Here is a 23,470-nt window from a genome sequence, read left to right as displayed (position 1 = left end):
AATACAGTGCATTTGGAAAGTATTCAGACCCCTTGACTTTTTCCACATTTTGTTACGTTACAGCCTTATTCTAAAATGGATTAAATACATATTTTTCCTCCTCAATTTACACACAATACCCCATAAGGACAAAGCGAAAACAGATTTCTGACATTTTTGCAAATTTATAAAAAATACAAACAGAAATACCTTACTTACATAAGTATTCAGACCCTTTGCTATGAGATTCGAAATTGAGCTCAGGTACATCCTGTTTTCATTGATCATCCTTGAGATGTTTCTACGACTTGATTGGAGTCCACCTGTGGTAAATTCAATTGATTGAACATGATTTGGAAAGGCACACACCTGTCTATATAAAGGTCCCTCAGTTGACAGTGCATGTCAGAGCAAAAACCAAGCCATGAGGTCGAACGAATTGTCCGTAGAGCTCCGAGACAGAATTGTGTCGAGGCACAGAGCTGGGGAAGGACACCAAAACATGTCTGCAGCATTGAAAGTCCCCAAGAACACAGTGGCCTCCATCATTATTAAATGGAAGAAGTTTGGAACCACCAAGACTCTTCCTAGAGCTCGCCGCCCAGCCAAACTGAGCAATCGGGGGAGAAGGGCCTTGGTCAGGGAGGTGACCAAGAACCTGATAGTCACTCTGAAGGAGCTCCAGAGTTCCTCTGTGGAGATGGGATAATCTTCCAGATGAACAACCATCTGTGCAGCACTCCACCGATCAGGCCTTAATGGTAGACTGGGCAGACGGAAGCCACTCCTCAGTAAAAGGCACATGACAGCCCACTTGGAGTTTGCCAAAAGGCACCTAAAGACTCTTAGACCATGAGAAACAAGATTCTCTGGTCTGATGAAACCAAGATTGAACTCTTTGGCCTGAATGCCAAGCATCACGTCTGGAGGAAACCTGGCACCATCCTTACGGTGAAGCATGGTGGTGGCAGCATCATGCTGTGGGGATGTTTTTCAGCATCAGGGACTGGGAGACTGGCCCAGCCAGAGCCCGGACTTGAACCCGATCGAAAAGGCGGCAGGTAGCTTAGTGGGTAAGAGCGTTGTGCCAGTAACCGAAAGGTCGCTGGTTCTAATCCCTGAGCCGACTAGGTGAAAAATCTGTCGATGTGCCCTTAAGCAAGGCACTTAACCCTAATTGCTCCTGTAAGTCGCTCTGGATAAGAGCGTCTGCTAAATGACTAAAATGTAAATGTAATCTCTGGAGAGACCTGAAAATAGCTGTGCAGAGAAGAATGGGAGAAACTCCACAAATACAGGTGTGCCAAGCTTGTAGTGTCATACCCAAGAAGACTCAAGGCTGTAATCGCTGCCTAAGGTGCTTAAAAAAGTACTGAGTAAAGGGTCTGAATACTTTTGTAAATGTAATATTTCACGGGTCTCCTTGTATCCCAATGCCTTTGTTGCCCTGAGAGTTCTTCTCACACTCCCCGTGACAGTGGCAAGTGGAGAGCGCACATTCTCCAAGCTCAAACTCATAAAAAACTACCTGCGCTCTACTATAAATCATGAGAGACTCACCACCATATCAATTGAGCACGAGTTGTCTTACAAAATCAACCTCCAAGAAGCAGTGCATGCTTTTGCTGCCAGGAAGGACAGGCGAGTCAACTTGTCTTTGAATAAAAGGTAAGCGTTGATCATACACTCGCATAAATTCTATCACCAAGTAATTTGTAAGATTACTCAATTATTTATCACCTGTTACTTTGTATTTTTCAGATTTAAATAGACTACATCCTAATCTCTCTCTCTCTCTCTCTCTCTCGCTCTCTCTCTCTCAAATGATTTGATTTCAGGACCATGGACAGCTACCGAGAGAAAACATCACTGACTGCAATGCAGTAATGCAGCACCACAGCAGAGGAAAGAGGCCACTCTAGGCGGGCCACGAAATAAAGAAATGCTGAAACTGATGTTGGACAATCAAATTCGATATGTAAATAAATTAAATTAGTTAAGGCTGGGTCATTGACATAAAGCTTATTTTACACTGCTCCAGCGAAACGAGGCCCGCCATGCATTTATGAAAGTACTTCTTTCCAAAGCTCAAATGATCTCACTCTTTTTACAGTTGTACAGGAATATAAAATTATATGTTAAATAAAAGTGTTATTTTTATTGTAATTGTAACAATTGTGGGGTCGTGCCATGTGTGATAACAGGTGACATATTATTAGTAAGAAACTCGGTTTGCTACTATAGGCAGTTGGCTGCATAGTGATTGCAACATTGTAACTCTCCAACGCAGGGGTTAAAGTAAAATTCCCTTCTGCCCGGTAAGGGACCTCCTATATGTGACATTTATTTATGTGACAAAAAAATTTATGGGCCTAATCATAGAATTACATATATAATTGGAGCCTATTTCTTCCTATTCAAAAAAATAAGTGGTAGGCCTACCTGTTTGACAGACACAGTTATGATATCCATAGATGTCGGTATAGCCAAATCCTCCAATACTGTCGCAATATTTTCGCCGTTTATCAATTACAAACTGGCTAGCACATAATGACAACTCCACAAATACACGGCAACTATGGAACGCCGTTTGGGTCTTTGCATGTCAAAAAAGATACACGTCAAATAACACTATTTGACGTGTCAAACAAGCTTGTTGACCAATCAGGACCTGAATATGACTGCACGTCACATAACAATTTAACACGTTCATACATTTTTTACGTAGTTATTACACATTGATTACACTATCACTCATATTTCATATTTCACAATGACTCGTCGATACGTATGCTATGATGCTGGTAAAGTTTTGTCTCGCATACCTGCCCTTCCCCAAGCTCTGGACAGTGCTGGTCATAAAAAAAGCTAGCTAACGTTAGCTGATGGATGCAAACAATGTTCTTCCCCAAAAACATAGCAAAACGACAATCTGTTTCAATAGCTATAGTTAGCTAGCTAACTATTTAGCTAGGTGTCATCATCTAAAATACCCCTAATTTATTAAACTGTTCTTATTTGATTAATGGTGGTCAAACCCACCTATGTGAAGCTAGCCACAATAAGGATTAGCCACAATAGTGGAATTTGCGGTTAGCCCTCAAAATAAAAGTATGTAATTGACAGTGATGCAAATGAATACAAATAGTGGAATTATGCCATGGATCATGCTAAACAAGGTTGGATCGTTGTTATATAAATTCAACAAAATAAAATAATTTGTTAATTTGACAAAAATCTGTTGAAATCACACTGGATGTATTAGACTTTAGAATTGCATTGGGGGCATATTTATTTCACTGTATAGACTTATCTATGGATTATGGATCAATGACATGGGGTATCAGTCTACTCAGTGACACCCAGAGAACATTAGCGTCGTAGCTCTTATTGCGGGACTTTGAAACCACTGTGAATTGAGCCACATGTATTGTACCAGTCACCCTACTACAGTGGGGAGAACAAGTATTTGATACACTGCCGATTTTGCAGGTTTTCCTACTTACAAAGCATGTAGAGGTCTGTCATTTTTATCATAGGTACACTTCAACTGTGAGAGACGGAATCTAAAACAAAAATCCAGAAAATCACATTGTATGATTTTTAAGTAAACCATTTGCATTTTATTGCATGACATAAGTATTTGATACATCAGAAAAGCACAACTTAATACTTGGTACAGAAACCTTTGTTTGCAATTACAGAGATCATACGTTTCCTGTAGGTCTTGACCAGGTTTGCACACACTGCAGCAGGGATTTTGGCCCACTCCTCCATACAGACCTTCTCCAGATCCTTCAGGTTTCGGGGCTGTCGCTGGGCAATACAGACTTTCCGCTCCCTCCAAAGATTTTCTATTGGGTTCAGGTCTGGAGACTGGCTAGGCCACTCCAGGACCTTGAGATGCTTCTTACGGAGCCACTCCTTAGTTGCCCTGGCTGTGTGTTTCGGGTCGTTGTCATGCTGGAAGACCCAGCCACGACCCATCTTCAATGCTCTTACTGAGGGAAGGAGGTTGTTGGCCAAGATCTCGCGAAACATAGCCCCATCCATCCTCCCCTCAATACGGTGCAGTCGTCCTGTCCCCTTTGCAGAAAAGCATCCCCAAAGAATGATGTTTCCACCTCCATGCTTCACGGTTGGGATGGTGTTGTACTCATCCTTCTTCTTCCTCCAAACACGGCAAGTGGAGTTTAGACCAAAAAGCTATATTTTTGTCTCATCAGACCACATGACCTTCTCCCATTCCTCCTCTGGATCATCCAGATGGTCATTGGCAAACTTCAGACGGGCCTGGACATGCACTGGCTTGAGCAGGGGGACCTTGCGTGCGCTGCAGGATTTTAATCCATGACGGCATAGTGTGTTACTAATGGTTTTCTTTGAAACTGTGGTCCCAGCTCTCTTCAGGTCATTGACCAGGTCCTGCCGTGTAGTTCTGGGCTGATCCCTCACCTTCCTCATGATCATTGATGCCCCACGAGGTGAGATCTTGCATGGAGCCCCAGACCGAGGGTGATTGACCGTCATCTTGAACTTCTTCCATTTTCTAATAATTGCGCCAACAGTTGTTGCCTTCTCACCAAGCTGCTTGCCTATTGTCCTGTAGCCCATCCCAGCCTTGTGCAGGTCTACAATTTTATCCCTGATGTCCTTACACAGCTCTCTGGTCTTGGCCATTGTGGAGAGGTTGGAGTCTGTTTGATTGAGTTTGTGGACAGGTGTCTTTTATACAGGTAACAAGTTCAAACAGGTGCAGTTAATACAGGTAATGAGTGGAGAACAGGAGGGCTTCTTAAAGAAAAACTAACAGGTCTGTGAGAGCCGGAATTCTTACTGGTTGGTAGGTGATCAAATACTTATGTCATGCAATAAAATGCAAATTAATTACTTAAAAATCATACAATGTGATTTTCTGGATTTCTGTTTTAGATTCCGTCTCGCACAGTTGAAGTGTACCTATGATAAAAATTACAGACCTCTACATGCTTTGTAAGTAGGAAAACCTGCAAAATCGGCAGTGTATCAAATACATGTTCTCCCCACTGTATGTGTATTGAACACTATTCCAGAGGAAAAACAATATAACCTGGATGTTTTGCAAAAGCAGCAGCTACTCTTCCTGGGGTCCACACAAAACATGACATAATACAGAACATTAATAGACAAGAACAGCTCAAGGACAGAACTACATACATTTTTTTTAAAGGCACACGTAGCCTACATATCAATACATACACACAAACTATCTAGGTCAAATAGGGGAGAGGCGCTGTGCCGTGAGGTGTTGCTTTATCTCTGTTTTTTTAAACCAGGTTTGCTGTTTATTTGAGCAATATGAGATGGAACGGGGTTCCATGCAATAATGGCTCTATATAATACTGCACGCTTTCTTGAATTTGTTCTGGATTTGGGGACTGTGAAAAGACCCCTGGTGGCATGTCTGGTGGGATAAGTGTGTGTGTCAGAGGTGTGTGTAAGTTGACTATGCAAACAATTTGGGATTTTCAACACATTCATGTTTCTTATAAAAAGAAGAAGTGGTGCAGTCAGTCTCTCCTCAGCTCTTAGCCAAGAGAGACTGGCATGGATAGTATTCATATCAGCCCTCTGATTACAATGAAGAGCAAGACGTGCCGCTCTGTTCTGGGCCAGCTGCAGCTTAACTAGGTCTTTCCTTGCAGCACTGGACCACACGACTGGACAATAATCAAGATTAGACAAAACTAGAGCCTGCAGAACTTGCTTTTTGGAGTGTGGTGTCAAAAAAGCAGAGCGTCTCTTTATTACGGACAGACCTCTCCCCATCTTTACAACCATTGAATCTATATGTTTTGACCATGATAGTTTACAATCTAAGTAACGCCAAGTAATTGAGTCTCCTCAACTTGTTCAACAGCCACACCATTCATTACCAGATTCAGCTGAGGTCTAGAACTTAGGGAATGATTTGTACCAAATAAAATGCTCTTAGTTTTAGAGATGTTCAGGACCAGTTTATTAGTGGCCCCCCATTCCAAAACAGACTGCAGCTCTTTGTTAAGGGTTTCAGTGACTTCATTAGCTGCGGTTGCTGATGCGTATATGGTTGAATCATCAGCATACATGGACACACATGCTTTGTTTAATGCCAGTGGCAGGTCATTGGTAAAAATAGAAAAGAGTAGAGGGCCTAGAGAGCTGCCCTGTGGTACACCACACTTTACATGTTAGAGAAGCTTCCATTAAAGAAAACCCTTTGAGTTCTATTAGATAGATAGCTCTGAATCCACGATATGGCAGAGGTTGAAAAGCCATAACATATATGTTTTTTCAACAACAGGCTAATGTCAATAATATCAAAGGCAGCTCCCACAATCTTCTTATTATCAATTTCTTTCAACCAATCATCAGTCATTTGTGTCAGTGCAGTACATGTTGAGTGCCCTTCCCTATAAGCATGCTGAAAGTCTGGTGTTAATTTGTTTACAGAGAAATAGCATTGTATTTGGTCAAACACAATTTTTTCCAACAGTTTGCTAAGAGCTGGCAGCAAGATTATAGGTCTGCTGTTAGAACCAGTAAAGGCCGCTTTACCATTCTTGGGTAGTGGAATTACTTTGTCTTCCCTGACAAAGACATTCCTCTAGGCTCAGATTAAAGATATGACAGATATGAGTGGCTATAGAGTCAGCTACCATCCTCAGTGGCTTTCCATCTAAGTTGTCAATGCCAGGTTTGTCATTATTGATCGATAACAATAATTTTTCCACCTCTCCCACACTAACTTTATAAAATTCAAACTTGCAATGCTTTTCTTTCATTATTTGTTTTTTTATGCATGAACACGATGGCTCACTGCTCATTGTTGGCATTTCCTGCCTAAGTTTGCCCACATTGCCAATTAAGTAATCATTAAAATAACTGGCAACATCAAATGGTTTTGTGATGAATAAGCCATCTGATTCGATGAAAGATGGAGTTGAATTTGGCTTTCTGCCCATAATTTCATTTAAAGTACTCCAAAGTTTTTTTCCATCATTCTTTATATCATTGATCTTGGCTTCATACTACAGTTTCTTCTTCTTTTTGTTGAGTTTAGTCACATAATTTCTCAATTTGCAGTAAGTCAACCAGTCAGATGTGCACCCAGACTTATTAGCCACTCCTTTTGCCCCATCTCTTTCAACCATACAGTTTTTCAATTCCTCATCAATCCATGGAGCCTTAACAGTTCTAACAGTCAGTTTCCTAACAGGTGCATGTTTATCAATAATTGAAAGAAGCAATTTCATAAATTCATGTGCAGCGTCTGGATGCTCCTTATTAATCACATCAGACCAACAAATCTTTTTTACATTATCCACATATGAGTCACAGCAAAATCTTTTGTATGATCTCTTATACACTATTTTAGGCCCAGCTATTGGAACTTTGGCTTTCCTGGATATAGCCACTACATTGTGATCACTGCATCCAATGGGTACGGATACAGCATTAGAACAAAGTTCTACAGTATTAGTAAAAATGTGATCAATACATGTGGATGATCTTGTTCCTGTAGTATTTGTAAACACCCTGGTAGGTTGATTAATAACCTGAACCAGATTACAGGCACTGGTTACAGTAAGAAGCTTCCTCTTGAGTGGACAGCTTGATGAAAACCAGTCAATATTCAGGTCCCCAAGAAAGTAGACCTCTCTGTTTACATCACATACAATATCAAGCATTTCACACATATTATTTAGATACTGAATGTTCGCACTTGGTGGCCTATAGCAACACCCCAAAATAAAAGGCTTTAGATCTTCTCTAAGCATTACAGGTATATGGCCCTGAATATATTGTCAGCAACACCTCCCCCATAAGCATTTATGTCTCTTCTATAGATTTTATATTTTTGTATTGCTACTGCTGTATCATCAAATTAATTATCTAAGTGAGTCTCAGAAATGGCTAATATATAATATATAATATTAGCAAGTTATTGACTCATTTCTAAGGCTACATATATTAATATGGGCTATTTTCAGCTCTTTCCTGAGTAGCTTCTCAGCGATAGACATAATACTGAAAAGAGCAAACAAAGCAAGAGAAAAAAGTATATATTCAGCAGTCCATTAATCAATTGGTGTGTGTGTGTGTGTGTGTGTTTGTGCTGCGGGGTTGAAGCTACAAACCCATAGGCTTGGCTCTCTCATCCCTTCCAGGCTTCTGGGATGGAGGGTGGACAATGAGCCTGTCATAGCGGATGTAAGCAATGTCCCCACGCACTCTGGCAGCTTTCATGGCTGGGATAAGTTCTTTCCTCTTCTGGCGCACAGCTTCAGGATAGTCCTCGCTGAGAAAGATATACATTCCTCTCAAGTTCTTGGCTCTTTCCAGAACAGGTACCTTGTCCATGAACCTCAGGAACTTGACCACTATCGGCCTGGGCCTGTCACCTGGGCCGGTGGTGGGTTTTCCAGTCTAGTGGGCGCGCTCCACCTCAATCTTCCTGTAGTCCATCTTCAATTTCTCTGAGATAATTTCCCTCATTTTGTCCTCAGACTCCGTCCAGGTCTCATGTGGAGATTCTGCAATTCCGTCCACAACCATGTTGTTACGCCTTGATTGTCCCTCGAGATAGTCTGATTTATCCGTCATTGTTATCATGGATTCACACACAGAACTGATGTCCTCTCGCAATGACTTACAGATTGCTGTAATCTTGCCGTTCTCCTGTTTCAACTCATCGAGCTGACCCTGGGAGAACTGCAAACTGTTCTTTAGGTCCTGGACCTCTCTGGTCAGGTCGTCCATTCTTTTATTAGTCGAATCCACCAGTATTTGGACAAAGTACTTGAAGCTATTTTCTTATTGTTGTAACAACTGCTTGTAGAACTATTTTTGATCGTTTAAAAGATCCTTCACGTGTGATAGAGAAACACCACTGTCCTCGACAACGGTACTCCCGCCGGCTTTGGTCTTTGTCATGGTAGCTAGCAATGTATGTTACGCTGTTACTCCTCGCAGTTCCAGATAGGGCAGGTCACAGGGAAGATTGAAAACAACAAACAGCAGGGATCTAGACAGCCACAAACCCGGGTCAATCCGTAGTCCCAGCCACAATGGCTAACCGGGTTGTGTTCAAGCCCTCAAGAAAACCCTGTTAGCTTGATATGCTGCTAGCTAGTAGCTAGGCTAGCTGCAACGCCAAATAGCTCCTCAGACCCGTCCTTGGTCGGCAGGATCACTGGACAGAGACTAGCAATCCCAGCAACTGAAGCCAACTGTGTCGCACTGTAAGGCTGTGCAGTGCAATATGAATGTCAATACGCACAATAGGCTGACTGGGGAGGTGATTTCACACAGTCAGTCTGGCGATAAGAGCTACAATGCTAATATTTGCGTAAACTTTTCACAGTTGTGTTCTGTGGGTGTCAATTAGTAGACTGATAGCCTATTTCATTGCTACACATTCCAACCTTGTTTAACATTATCTAGTCTAAATGTTGCATGATTTCCCCAATTGTAACCTTCTGCGTCACTTTCAAATAGGGACTTTTATTTTGAAGGCAAACCGCAAATTCCACTATTGTGTCTAATCCTTATTGTGGTTATTTTCACAACACATAACCCGGTCAGGTCAAGCCTCACCAGCCAAATTACTGGCTGCTTATAACGTTAGCTTTGGGCAACAGGGTTATTAAGTAGCTGGCTAGCTAATTATTTTCATGAACTGAAGTTCAGGTTCAAGTGGCTACCTAGCTAATACTTACTCACATGGATTCCTAAATCATTGCTAAGAATATTGAAAATTACTGCAGTTTCTATTGGTCATTGTTTTCTGGCTAACGTTAGTTGCATTGGTCCTAGCTAGGTAACGTTACCAAGCTAAAGCTTGCTAGCTACCCTAGAAGTTGCTAATAACACCTGTATCAAAGATATTTGCAAACATTTTTGACCCTGCTCGTTTGATCCTGATCTTATTTCAAATGCTCACACAGACGTTTTCCCATTCGGTCGAACAAATAATGCATTATTACCAACACGCTATTGTAAACACATTGTTGGTGGCCGGTGTGTGCTTGTTTGCAGACTTATTTGTACAGCTTTGACAGTGCTACTGATCTTAGTGGTGGTGCTTGGCTTGCACATGCAAATTCAGCACACAACATTCTATAATATAATTGCATTATTTGACGTGTAAAATTAAAAGCTTATTTGATGTGTATCTTTTTTGACACGCAAAGAGCCAAACTGCGTTCCATAGGCAACATGTGTCAACTGATTTCAAACATTAAGGTGTCACTATTCAAACCTGTTGTAGAACTTTGTAGGCATCCTCAAAACTGTAGAACACGTCATCGTTGATGATGTTGAGAGTTGAAGGATGATGCTTTGGCTTTTCAGCAGGTACCACGCAGTATTTCTCCGATCCCACCACCCAACCGTTTTCTGTATTGGACCACAGGTGTTGCGACCACTGTCTGTCCTCTCCCCCGCACAAGTAGGAGCATACATAGACTGGGTCATTGCGAAGCAACTCGCCCAATACTCGTTCAGTCGCTGAGGACTTAGATGAGTCTTTTAGAAAATATCCTTTGATGACAGAATCTTTGACATTAGGCTGAAATGTGGACATTTCCAAAAGCGTACATTCTGAAGGTAACTCTTTGGATAGTTTGTTTTTCAGTCCTCCATAAAACTTTGCTCTTTCAATTATGTCATCGCTGTAGACATGGAGCGAGTAGCATCTTTCATCAGCGAGGACATTTCTGAACACTTGTGGCCCCTCGCTATGCTTGCCTTCTAGGGCGAAGTAGATGGGGTCAGATTTCGTATCGAACTCCACTGCAAACACATAAGAAGACCAATGGCCAAACCGCGACAATATGCGTCTTGCCATCTTGAGTCAAACCCCTAACTAAATGCATTTTCAGCTGAATCACAACTCATGTGCACGCCTGATTTTGGAAACTGAGGGAGAAACGAAACTTACCGCGCGCTTGACAAGCAAACCGAAACTTGAGCCATAATACCAGAAACGAAAGTGATGCAATGTGCACCTGCCAGTCTGAGATACAATGTGCCTATCATTATATGGCTGTTACATCCTGTCCCATGGCCTCACCTAATGAGTCAGCTAATTTGCTTGGCGCTATTATGGTATGACAGCCTATTCAAAGCGCAGGCTTTTTATAATAAGCACGTACGCATGTAGGCATGTAATAGGACTGAATTTGAATAAAGGCTTGTTTATATTTTATTTTCAAGATTTTAGAGCGCTGCAGTAATGTCCATTTGAGCCTAATTGCACCACCACTCATAGTCAACGTCTAGTTTTTATTTAGCCTACATTTGGTTGAGTTGTCAACAAACATGAATTCAATGTGAAATCGACAACCAAAAATACATTTCCTGGATTACTTTTTGCAATTCCAATCAGTTATCCACGTTGATTCAACATCATCACATTTAATTATTTGGTTGAAATGACGTGGAAACAACGTTGATTCAACCCGTTTTTGGCCTGTGGGAGGTCTATTCAACTTTGGAATGTTCGGTTTCCTTGTGTTCAAATGATGACGTTTTGATGATACATTTATAACGCCTGGAGCCGCTTTATTTATTGCGGAGTCAAGTTAGCCTGGCATCAGAAGTTTCAACAGGACAGGACAGGTGAAGACTAGTAATATTGCTCTCTACTCAAGTCGTGTTTGTGAAGATGTTCCTACAGCTCGGCATAAATTACCTCGAGTGCATATTTGCAACTGTACTGGCATGGATCCGTGGCACGTCACAGTTATCATCTACAGGAAAAGTAAATCCAGCTACAATCAAGGTGGTGCAAAAGACAGTATCTCAAGCTGCGGCAACTCCAAGAAGTGTCAATTATCATTTTACCCGACAGTGCAATTATAAGTGCGGTTTTTGTTTCCACACTGCAAAAACGTCTTTTGTCCTACCCATTGAGGAAGCAAAGAGAGGTTTACAGCTTCTGAAGGAATCAGGTAAATTTGGCCAAAGATGATATTTATGCTATTTCAAATCCCTATTTAAATTCACATTATATGCTATTACATTAGTATTAAAGCCTATTTGTTTCTAATGTAATATTTTATTCAGAGTTTAGAATTCAGAATTTCATTATTTTTGCAGGACTGGAAAAAATTAACTTTTCTGGCGGAGAGCCTTTCATACACGACAGAGGTGATTTCTTGGGGAAATTAGTCCAATACTGCAAACACGACCTCCAGCTTCCAAGTGTCAGTATTGTCAGCAATGGCAGCATGATTAGAGAGAAGTGGTTCCACACATATGGTAAGATGGTTTTCATTTTAGGTTCTGTGTTAAAAGAAAATATTTTAAGGCCGACCAACGTTACCCCGGTGATCGTCATTATATCAGAGATCACCCATAATAAATAAACAATCCTCATTATTCTCATGCGGTCAGGAAACAAAGTTCATTTTATTGACACTAGATGTCAGCACCGGGTTAGTTTTGATGTGAGGTCACAAAATGAAAACTCAGAGAAGCATTTCACATTTTTTATTTGAAATGCCTCGCAGTTGACTCCATAAAAAATGTAGGACTCATCATAAAAGGCATACGTTGATCATCAAATTGTTTTTAAAAACGACTAGTTTATATTTTTACCTCAAAAAATCGGAACTATCACATGTATGTCTGGATATGAATACATTTAGAATTCATTGGTGTTTCAAAATACAATTATTTGAGATTATGTCAGTTTTATTATCAAAACTCTCCTTGTCCTCACAGGCAAATACCTGGACATTCTGGCCATTTCCTGTGACAGCTTTGATGAGGACACCAACCACACTATTGGCAGAGCCCAGGGCAGGAAGAGCCACCTGGACAACCTCTTCAAGGTCCGGGAGTGGTGCCAGAAGTACAAAGTGGCGTTCAAAGTAAACTCTGTGATCAACACCTTCAATGTGGATGAAGACATGAGAGAAAAAATCACCGGACTCAACCCTGTACGCTGGAAGGTTAGGGTGTTCCAGTGCATTAACATTACTCACCAGTAATACTGTATCTGTAAATAGAGGTGTCTTCTCATACCATAGATAGTAGTAAGTGAGTTGTATGGCCTTGACTTCACTGTGTGTGCTGTATAGGTGTTCCAGTGTCTGCTGATCGATGGCGAGAACGCTGGGGAGAACAGTCTGAGGGAGGCAGAGAGGTTTGTCATCAGCGACCAGCAGTTTCAGGACTTCCTGGATAGGCACAGCAGCATCGGCTGCCTGGTACCAGAGTCCAATCAAAAGGTATGGGACTGGACTAAAGACGAAGACAACACAATATTATACTTTTGTGTTGTCAGTTATTGATATTATGATGGTTCAACAACTACTAGTCCATTTAAGTTGTTTCTGAATGCTATTAAGGTTCAAAGTACACTATTAGAAAAAAGGGTTCCAAAAGGGTTCTTCTGCTGTCCCCATAGGATAACCTTTTTTGGTTCCAGGTAGAACAGTTTTTGGTTCCAGGTAGAACCTTCTTTTGGGTTGCATGTAGAACCCTCTGTTGACAATATTGTAATACAAAATAGTTGTGACATTAACATGTTTCCTTGTTGTCTTATCTTGTCAGATGAGAGATTCCTACCTCATCCTGGATGAATATGTAAGTCCTTTTTATCAATATGTTATTTTACATGATACTCACTCTACATTCACAGGCTTTGAGAAGGGTGAAATGAGATGATGATTTGCAGATATTTTATATTTATTAGTATTAGATATGAAGTTTCATAGCAGTGATATTTTGATAATGGACTAGATTGTCAAGAGGCTCTTCTATGACCCGTTGGTAGCACTTTATAATAACTTTCATGATTAAGCCTTTATAAATGCTTATAAAATACTTTATAAATTATTCTACATGTTCTAAATGCTTATGAATTTGACGTTTTTATATGCTTTTTTAGATGCGTTTCCTGGATTGCAGAGAGGGGAGGAAAGATCCATCCAAGTCCATCCTTGATGTTGGCGTGGAAGAGGCCATTCAGTTCAGTGGCTTTGATGAGAAGATGTTCCTAAAGAGAGGAGGGAAATATGTGTGGAGCAAAGCTGACATGCGGCTAGAGTGGTGATCCACACATTATAATCAGTTATTGCTACACTCCTAAATGTATTTTTGTGTTTTTCTATTTTTAAAAAAAAGTTTCCGCCTTCATAACTGCACTTTACACTTAAATATTTATATGATATTCAAAAAGTGATGTTGGAATCTTTTACTGCTATACCTTGAGGCGTTTGTGTACCTTTAATTACTTGTAAAATCACACCGCACATCTACTCTACAGGGACAACTATTTAACCTCTCACTATCTCAGAGCATAATAATAACTTGCTTTTTGTGTGCCCAGTTTTGTTTGTTTCCTTATATGCCCTGTTATCCAAATTAGTTTACATTTTCTATTCACCAACCAAGAGGCTGATTTGCACTTTCATGTAGCATTTGGAGTTTAGCACTTTGAGTGAAATGTAAGGAATTTATGAATACAGTTATTACGATTTACAGTGTGTTACATCTCTCTCTGTTTGTAATGTATCTCAAATAAATACAAATTATGACATTGCATGATAAAGAATGATGTTTGTTAATCACAATCAATTTACAGTAAGCACATTTATTCAGTATCTGGATCACGTTTGTTGCCATACAACCATTCCAATTTTAAGTGGTGACTACTGTAGCTTAAAGTTAAGATGCTGGTGTTCTCCATCCATTTCAGTTTGCTGTTAATGTGGTAGTCCTACTGTAGCCTAAACATCCAGTAAATGTGTATTAGGATAACTCAAATCCCCACCCCTGAAAGGATTGCTCACTGGAGCACTATGAGGAGAGGTTCCCTTGGGACTGACATCATGTCTCTGTTTCCTACACTATGTTGTAATCATGTCTTGATCTTTGTCAAATCAGATCAGGAGATTCTCAATGGGACAATAGTCAGTCCCCTGATAAAACCTCATATCAAGCAGACCTAAAGGCCTACATCTGTTGGTACTGAAGCTGAATAAATGCATCAAGTAAAGATTCATTTTCTTTCCTTGTTTTCCTTTCTTCATGCTGTTCTTTCTGTTCTAAAACATTAGATATTTCCTTCCTTGCTAGTGTTATGCTGATCAATGTATTTGCCTGTGGGGCAAACTGCATAGAAGGTCAGCAACCCGGAGTCGCCTCTTCACTGTTGACGTTGAGACTGGTGTTTTGCGGGTACTATTTAATGAAGCTGCCAGTTGAGGACCTGTGAGGCGTCTGTTTCTCAAACTAGACACTCTAATGTATTTGTCCTCTTGCTCAGTTGTGCACCGGGGCCTCCCACTCCTCTTTCTATTCTGGTTAGAGACAGTTTGCGCTGTTCTGTGAAGGGAGTAGTATACAGTCGTGGTCAAAAGTTTTGAGAATGACACAAATCCTAATTTTCACAAAGTCTGCTGCCTCAGTTTTGATGATGGCAATTTGCATATACTCCAGAATGTCATGAAGAGTGATCAGATGAATTGCAATTAATTGCAAAGTCCCTCTTTGCCATGAAAATGAACTTAATCCCCAAAAAACATTTCCACTGCATTTCAGCCCTGCCACAAAAGGACCAGCTGCCATCATGTCAGTGATTCTCTCGTTAACACAGGTGAGAGTGTTGATGAGGACAAGGCTGGAGATCACTCTGTCATGCTGACTGAGTTAGAATAATAGACTGGAAGCTTTAAAAGGAGGGTGGTGCTTGAAATCATTGTTCTTCCTCTGTTAACCATGGTTACCTGCAAGGAAACACGTGCCGTCATCATTGCTTTGCACAAAAAGGGCTTAACAGGCAAGGATATTGCTGCTAGTAAGATTGCACCTAAAATCAACCATTTATCGGATCATCAACAACTTCAAGGAGAGAGGTTCAATTGTTGTGAAGAAGGCGTCAGGGCGCCCAAGAAAGTCCAGCAAGCTCCAGGACCGTCTCCTAAAGTTGATTCAGCTGCGGGGTCGGGGCACCACCAGTGCAGAGCTTGCTCAGGAATGGCAGCAGGCAGGTGTAAGTGCATCTGCACGCACAGTGAGGTGAAGACTTTTGGAGGATGGCCTGGTGTCAAGAAGGGCAGCAAAGAAGCCACTACTCTCCAGGAAAAACATCAGGGACAGGCTGATATTCTGCAAAAGGTACAGGGATTGAACTGCTGAGGACTGGGGTAAAGTCCTTTTCTCTGATGAATCCCCTTTCCGATTGTTTGGGGCATCCGGAAAACACCTTGTCCGGAGAAGACAAGGTGAGCGCTACCATCAGTCCTGTGTCATGCCAACAGTAAAGCATCCTGAGACCATTCATGTGTGGGGTTGCTTCTCAGCCAAGGGAGTGGGCTCACTCACATTTTTGCCTAAGAACACAGCCATCAATAAAGAATGATACCAACACATCCTCAGTGAGCAACTTCTCCCAACCATCCAAGAACAGTTTGGTGACGACCAATGCCTTTTCCAGCATGATGGAGCTCCTTGCCATAAGGCAAAAGTGATAACTCTGGGAACAAAACATTGAAATCTTGGGTCCATGGCCAGGAAACTCCCCAGACCTTAATCCCATTGAGAACTTGTGGTCGATCCTCAAGAGGCGGGTGGAAAAACAAACACCAACAAATTCTGCCAAACTCCAAGCATTTATTATGCAAGAATGGGCTGCCATCAGTCAGGATGTGGCCCAGAAGTTAATTGACAGCATGCCAGGGCGGATTGCAGAGGTCTTGAAAAAGAAGGGTCAACACTGCAAATATTGACTCTTTGCATAAACGTAATGTAATTGTCAATAAAAGCCTTTGACACTTATGGAATGCTTGTAATTATACTTCAGTAGACCATAGTAACATCTGACAAAAATATATCATAACACTGGGCAGCAGGTAGCATAGTGGTTAAGAGCATTGTGCCGGTAACTGAAAGGTCGCTGGTTCTAATCACAGAGCCATAGCCGACTAGGTGAAAAATCTGTCGATGTGCCCTTGAGCAAGGCACTTAACCCTAATTGCTCATGTACGTCACTTTGGATAAGAGTGTCTGCTAAATGACTAAAATGTAAGCAGCAAACTTTGCGAAGACCAATACTTGTGTCATTCTCAACACATTTGACCACGACTGTACAGCGTTGTACGACATCTTCAGTTTCTTGGCAATTTCTCGCATGGATAGCCTTCATTTCTCAGAACAATAATAGACTGACGAGTTTCAGAAGAAAGTTATTTGTTTCTGGCTATTTTGAGCCTGTAATCGAACCCACAATTGCTGATGCTCCAGATAATGAACTAGTCTCAAGAACGCCAGTTTTATTGCTTCTTTAATAAGAACAACAGTTTTCAGCTGTGCTAACATAATTGCAAAAGGGTTTTCAAATGATCAATTAGCCTTTTAAAATTATAAACTTGGATTAGCAAATACAACGTGCCATTGGAACACAGGACTGATGGTTGCTGATAATGGGCCTCTGTACGCCTATGTAGATATTCCATAAAAAATCAGCCGTTTCCAGCTACAATAGCCATTTACAACATTAACAATGTCTACACTGTATTTTTGATCAATTGGTGTTATTTTAATGGACAAAAAATTTGCTTTTCTTTCGAAAACAAGGACATTTCTAAGTGACCCCAAACTTTTGAACGGTAGTGTATATATATACAATACCAGTGAAAAGTTTGGACACTCCTACTCATTCCAGGGTTTTTCTTTATTTTTTCTATTTTCTACATCGTAGAATAATAGTGAAGACATCGAAACTATGAAATAACACATATGGGATCATGTAGTAACCAAAAACGTGTTAAACAAATCAAAATATACTTTATATTTGAGATTCTTCAAAGTAGCCACCCTTTGCCTTGATGACAGCTTTGCACACTCTTGGCATTCTCTCAACCAGCTTCATGAGGTATTCAACTGGAATACATTTCAATTAACAGGTGTGCCTTGTTAAAAGTTAATTTGTGGAATTTCTTTCCTTCTTAATGCGTTTGAGCCAATCAGTTGTGTTGTGACAGAAGAGAGCCCTATTTGGTAAAAGACCAAGTCCATATTATGGCAAGCTCAAATAAGCAAAGAGAAACTACAGTTCATCATTACTTTAAGACATGAAGGTCAGTCAATCCGGAAAATGTCAAGAAATTTGAATGTTCATGGTCAAATAGCTGCAAAGAAACCACTACTAAAGGACACCAATAATAAGAAGAGACTTGCTTGGGCCATCCCATCTGGTTTGCGCTTAGTGGGACTATCATTTGTTTTCAACAGGACAATGACCCAAAACACACCTCCATGGTGTGTAAGGCCTATTTGATCAAGAAGGAGAGTGATGGAGTGCTGCATCAGATGACCTGGCCTCCACAATCACCTGACCTCAACCCAATTGAGATGGTTTGGGATGAGTTGGACCGCAGACTTTAGGAAAAGAAGACAACAAGTGCTCAGCATATGTGGGAACTCCTTCAAGACTGTTGGAAAATTGTTCCTCATGAAGCTGGTTGAGACAATGCCAAGAGTGTGCAAAGCTGTCATCAAGGCAAAGGGTAGCTACTTGGAAGAATTTGTTTAACACTTTTTTGGTTACTACATGATTCAATGTCTTATTTCATAGTTGTGATGTCTTCACTATTATTCTACAATGTAGAAAATAGTAAAAATAAAGAAAAGCTCTTGAATGAGTAGGTGTGTCCAAACTTTTGACTGGTACTGTATATATACAGTGAGGGAAAAAAGTATTTGATCCCCTGCTGATTTTGTGCGTTTACCCACTGACAAAGACATGATCAGTCTATAATTTTAATGGTAGGTTCATTTGAACAGTGAGAGACAGAATAACAACAAAATAATCCAGAAAAACACATGTCAAAATGTTATAAATTGATTTGCATTTTAATGAGGGAAATAAGTATTTGACCCCTCTGCAAAACATGACTTAATACTTGGTGGCAAAACCCTTGTTGGCCGTCACAGAGGTCAGACGTTTCTTGTAGTTGGCCACCAGGTTTGCACACATCTCAGGAGGGATTTTGTTCCACTCCTCTTTGCAGATCTTCTCCAAGTCATTTAGATTTTGAGGCTGACGTTTTGCAACTCAAACCTTCAGCTCCCTCCACAGATTTTCTATGGGATTAAGGTCTGGAGACTGGCTAGGCCACTCCAGGACCTTAATGTGCTTCTTTTTGAGCCACTCCTTTGTTACCTTGGCTGTGTTTTTTGGGTCATTGTCATGCTGGAATACCCATCCACGACCCATTTTCAATGCCCTGGCTGAGGGAAGGAGGTTCTCACCCAAGATTTGACGGTACGTGGCCCAGTCCATCATCCCTTTGATGCAGTGAAGTTGTCATGTCCCCTTAGCAGAAAAACACCCCCAAAGCATAATGTTTCCACCTCTATGTTAGACGGTGGGGATGGTGTTCTTGGGGTCATAGGCAGCATTCCTCCTCCTCCAAACACGGCGAGTTGAGTTGATGCCAAAGAGCTCGATTTTGGTCTCATCTGACCACAACACTTTCACCCAGTTCTCCTCTGAATCATTCAGATGTTCATTGGCAAACTTCAGACGGCCCTGTAAATGTGCTTTCTTGAGCAGGGGGACCTTGCGGGCGCTGCAGGATTTCAGTCCTTCACGGCGTAGTGTGTTACCAATTGTTTTCTTGGTTACTATGGTCCCAGCTGCCTTGAGATCATTGACAAGATCCTCCCGTGTAGTTCTGGGATGATTCCTCACCGTTCTCATGATCATTGCAACTCCACGAGGTGAGATCTTGCATGGAGCCCCAGGCCGAGGGAGATTGACAGTTCTTTTGTGTTTCTTCCATTTGCGAATAATCGCACCAACTGTTGTCACCTTCTCACCAAGCTGCTTGGCGATGGTCTTGTAGCCCATTCCAGCCTTGTGTAGTTCTACAATCTTGTCCCTGACATCCTTGGAGAGCTCTTTGGTCTTGGCTATGGTGGAGAGTTTGGAATCTGATTGATTGATTGCTTCTGTGGACAGGAGCACTCCCTTTAAGAGTGTGTTCCTAATCTCAGCTCGTTACCTGTATAAAAGACACCTGGGAGGCAGAAATCTTTCTGATTGAGAGTGGGTCAAATACTTATTTCCCTCATTAAAATGCAAATCAATTTATAACATTTTTTGCATGCGTTTTTCTGGATTTTTTTGTTGTTATTCTGTCTCTCACTGTTCAAATAAAGCTACGATTAAAATTATAGACTGATCATTTATTTGTCAGTGGGCAAACGTACAAAATCAGCAGGGGATCAAATACTTTTTTCCCTCACTGTACCATTAGGGGAGCCTACACCCTACAAGTAGTAGGATGGGGTGGTGGGTTTTGGGAGACAGTGTATAGGTGCAGGGTTAGATGGTGGTGCAATTAAGTTTTTCCCATTCCCCTTTTCCCTTTTTGGGGGGAGGGACCGAAATGTGCAATGCGCTCGATCTGCGAAAGACAGCAATACGCAACACAGCGTCTAGTCTGCCGGAAAGACACACGAATAAGAAGAAGGAGAAGAAGAAGGAGAAGAAGAAGAAGAAGAAGAAGAAGAAGAAGAAGGAGAAGAAGAAGACAGCAGGAACGTTCACAGACAATTGGCGTCATTCCAGTGCGTCGGCTCACGAAAATCATGAAAACAACAATTAGCTTTTTGATCATAATTTAATTCAGCGTAGGGATAGGCATACGGTTAGCAGTGGGGTTAAGGTTAGGTTTAAAATCACATTTTAAGAAGATAAATTGTAGAAATGGGCGGAGTTTACGGCTTTGTGGCTGTGGTAACTAGTGACGATTTGTGTAGTGATGCAGGGCATTTTCAAGGTAGGCACATCACCTTGTGATATTTACAATATTATGTGCAGAGATAAGCTCGGTTTGTGTTATGTGAACAAACGGTTTCGAGGCTGGTAAATGGGGCGTTCTGGACGTTGCTCAGTTGCAAGTGAGTCCTCAGTATTTTCCTCATGCAGCTACTGTAGCTGTTAGTCGATAGTGCTTGTCAGCTGTGATTCTGCTTTCGTTACCCACGTAGTCGTCCTCTTAATTTCTTTCCAGGTGATACATGGTCGAATCCTTCTGATACATTCAAGGATTCATTTAGAAGGATGTCAGCCACCACCAAAAACGATACTCTGTAACCTGCCTTTCACTATGCCTCTCGAGTAGCAGCTGGCTATCAACCATCCACATCTTTCTAGGAGATAACCTTTCTAGTTCTGCTTTCATCGCTCCTGAAGTCATTTTCTAACCAAGAAGACTGCGCTGTCACAAAAGGCCAGGTAATATTTGTGTTTATTTCCAACATGTGCACCGAGTCATTCTGTTCACATGACAGTTCAGCCTGAGAACCCAATTCTGCGTTTCTCGTACAGGCGAGGCTACACTGTTTCTGTAACATTATCTTGTAACAAGCTGAGGGACTATTTTGAACGAATTTGCTTTGCAATATAGGCTTATATTGTTTTCACAATTCCAGCTGAAATAGCCCTCACCTTTTACATTGTACAGGTAGGTTACAGTACCATCCCGCTGGGCAAAAACTGGTTGAATCAACGTTGTTTCCACGTCATTTCATTGATTACGTTGAATCAATATGGAAAACTGATTGGATTTGTAAAAGGTCATCAACATAAGGGCATTTCATATTTATTTTCACCCAACTTTTAACCTAAATGACATGGTCATTTTTTTGTTGTTGACTTCACTTTGAATTCACGTTCGTTGACAACACAACTAGACGTTGAATTGACGTCTGTGCCCAGTGGGATACTCTTGGTGCAGGAAAATAGTGTTTAATAGTGTTGCAGCCTACTGTGGGGGTTTTGTTATAGAATTAGGCCTATTGAAAATTAACTGAGAGGATGCCAACATTAGGATTGGCTGTTGTTCTGGAATGACCTGTTGTCTAGCAAGCTGTTTTGCATTTGTCATTTGCTTGTCTTGTTGATACTCAGAGCTCTCCAATTTGTTTAGCCAATACTCTATTTGTTGATCCACTCAGGAGGTGACAGCTGTTATGATTTTATGAGCTGCTGCTCTCTGTTGTTGACACTGCAACCACATTATCATTATCCAAGTACAGGGCTCCTCAGCAACCATGCGACTGATACAGTGCTGATATCCGATAGGCTACTAGTGTTTTTGTTGAATATGATGCACAGCTAGGTGAACTCACACCCCACCCCACACCCCACCCTAAAACATTGTTGAGAGTCTAATATCCCCCTAGGTTATTGTTCTAGTGAGTGTCATCACCCAGAATAAGGTAACATTAAATGCTATGTAGTGATAATATAAAAATGAATATAAAATATTCTAGATAAAGTTATTCCATGATATTCTTCAAGGTAAACATACTGCAACACAACAAAAGATAATTGATGACACACAGTAATACAGCGGAGTTAATCTCAATATTAATCTCAACCTGTGTTGTTTAGACTGGATGACTGCTCTCTGTGGGCACCAAAAGGTCATATTGTGCCTTGCCATGGCATTTCCATTTAAAGCTACAATATCTAACTCTTTGGACGACCGACCAAATTCACATAGAAATGTGAGTTATAGATCTTTCATTCCTGTTGAAAGCAAGTCTAAGAAGAGGTAGATATGTTCTGTGTGTCATTTCTATGCTTCCCGTTCAGAAGTTTCATTTTTGCGTCTTTTACTTTCGGTTTTGTACACCAGCTTAAAACAGCTGAATATACATTATTTTTGGTTATGGAAAATATATTTCACAGTGGTTTAGATGGTAAAATGGTTCTCTACACAATGACTGCTTGTTTTTTCACATAAACTGAAATTAGGCAAACTATTAGAATTTTAGCAACCCGGAAATGGCGGAGCGATTTCTGCATAGTGAATCTTTAAATCAGCTAGGTAACCCCAGGGGTAAAGATTAGGCCTAGACATGAAACCCTGCTACTGAACAAAGAGCATGTCTGCACAGTCACTGTCAAGGCTGAGGACACATACAGTTATACAGTGGGGAGAACAAGTATTTGATACACTGCCGATTTTGCAGGTTTTCCTACTTACAAAGCATGTAGAGGTCTGTCATTTTTTATTATAGGTACACTTCAACTGTGAGAGACAGAATCTAAAACAAAAATCCAGAAAATCACATTTGTATGATTTTTAAGTAATTAATTAGCATTTTATTGCATGACATAAGTATTTGATCACCTACCAACCAGTAAGAATTCCGGCTCTCACAGACCTGTTAGTTTTTCTTTAAGAAGCCCTCCTGTTCTCCACTCATTACCTGTATAAACTGCACCTGTTTGAACTCGTTACCTGTATAAAAGACACCTGTCCACACACTCAATCAAACAGACTCCAACCTCTCCACAACGGCCAAGACCAGAGAGCTGTGAAAGGACATCAGGGATAAAATTGTAGACCTGCACAAGGCTGGGATGGGCTACAGGACAATAGGCAAGCAGCTTGGTTAGAAGGCAACAACTGTTGGCGCAATTATTAGAAAATGG

The 23,470-nt window shown here is 41.0% G+C and overlaps 3 protein-coding genes across 5 annotated transcripts in view; 2 read left to right on the top strand and 1 right to left on the bottom strand.

The window, feature by feature from the left end:
* Positions 1-11,009, bottom strand: part of cmpk2 (cytidine monophosphate (UMP-CMP) kinase 2, mitochondrial) — a 29,665-nt gene extending 18,656 nt beyond the window's left edge. Inside the window, exon 1 of the mRNA XM_041855489.2 lies at positions 10,262-11,009. Within this exon, the coding sequence (XP_041711423.1) occupies positions 10,262-10,849 (588 nt within the window). The 5' untranslated portion in view covers positions 10,850-11,009. The remainder of the gene's footprint in view (positions 1-10,261) is intronic.
* A 542-nt stretch (positions 11,010-11,551) lies between these two features.
* On the top strand, positions 11,552-14,498 carry LOC121544412 (radical S-adenosyl methionine domain-containing protein 2). Its single transcript, XM_041854349.2, has 6 exons — positions 11,552-11,954; positions 12,103-12,264; positions 12,730-12,959; positions 13,089-13,238; positions 13,564-13,596; positions 13,901-14,498. Exons 1-6 carry the CDS (start codon positions 11,669-11,671, stop codon positions 14,063-14,065), a joined length of 1,026 nt encoding a protein of 341 aa, XP_041710283.1. The 5' UTR covers positions 11,552-11,668; the 3' UTR covers positions 14,066-14,498.
* Positions 14,499-20,373: 5,875 nt separating this feature from the next.
* The window catches only part of rnf144aa (ring finger protein 144aa), a 71,971-nt gene continuing 68,874 nt past the window's right edge, over positions 20,374-23,470 (top strand). Inside the window, exons 1-2 of one of the 3 annotated variants that reach the window (XM_041855488.2) lie at positions 20,374-20,801; positions 21,036-21,259. The gene's annotated coding sequence lies outside the window, so the exon portion shown is untranslated. Of the gene's footprint in view, positions 21,260-23,470 lie in introns of all 3 variants that reach the window. The other 2 variants (XM_041855487.2, XM_045209191.1) reach the window with 2 other exon arrangements.

The sequence above is a fragment of the Coregonus clupeaformis genome, chromosome 29 (genome assembly GCF_020615455.1).
Source record: "Coregonus clupeaformis isolate EN_2021a chromosome 29, ASM2061545v1, whole genome shotgun sequence".
NCBI lineage: Eukaryota > Metazoa > Chordata > Actinopteri > Salmoniformes > Salmonidae > Coregonus > Coregonus clupeaformis.
Note: the sequence above shows the minus strand (reverse complement) of the source record. Positions and strands in the feature narration are given on the sequence as shown.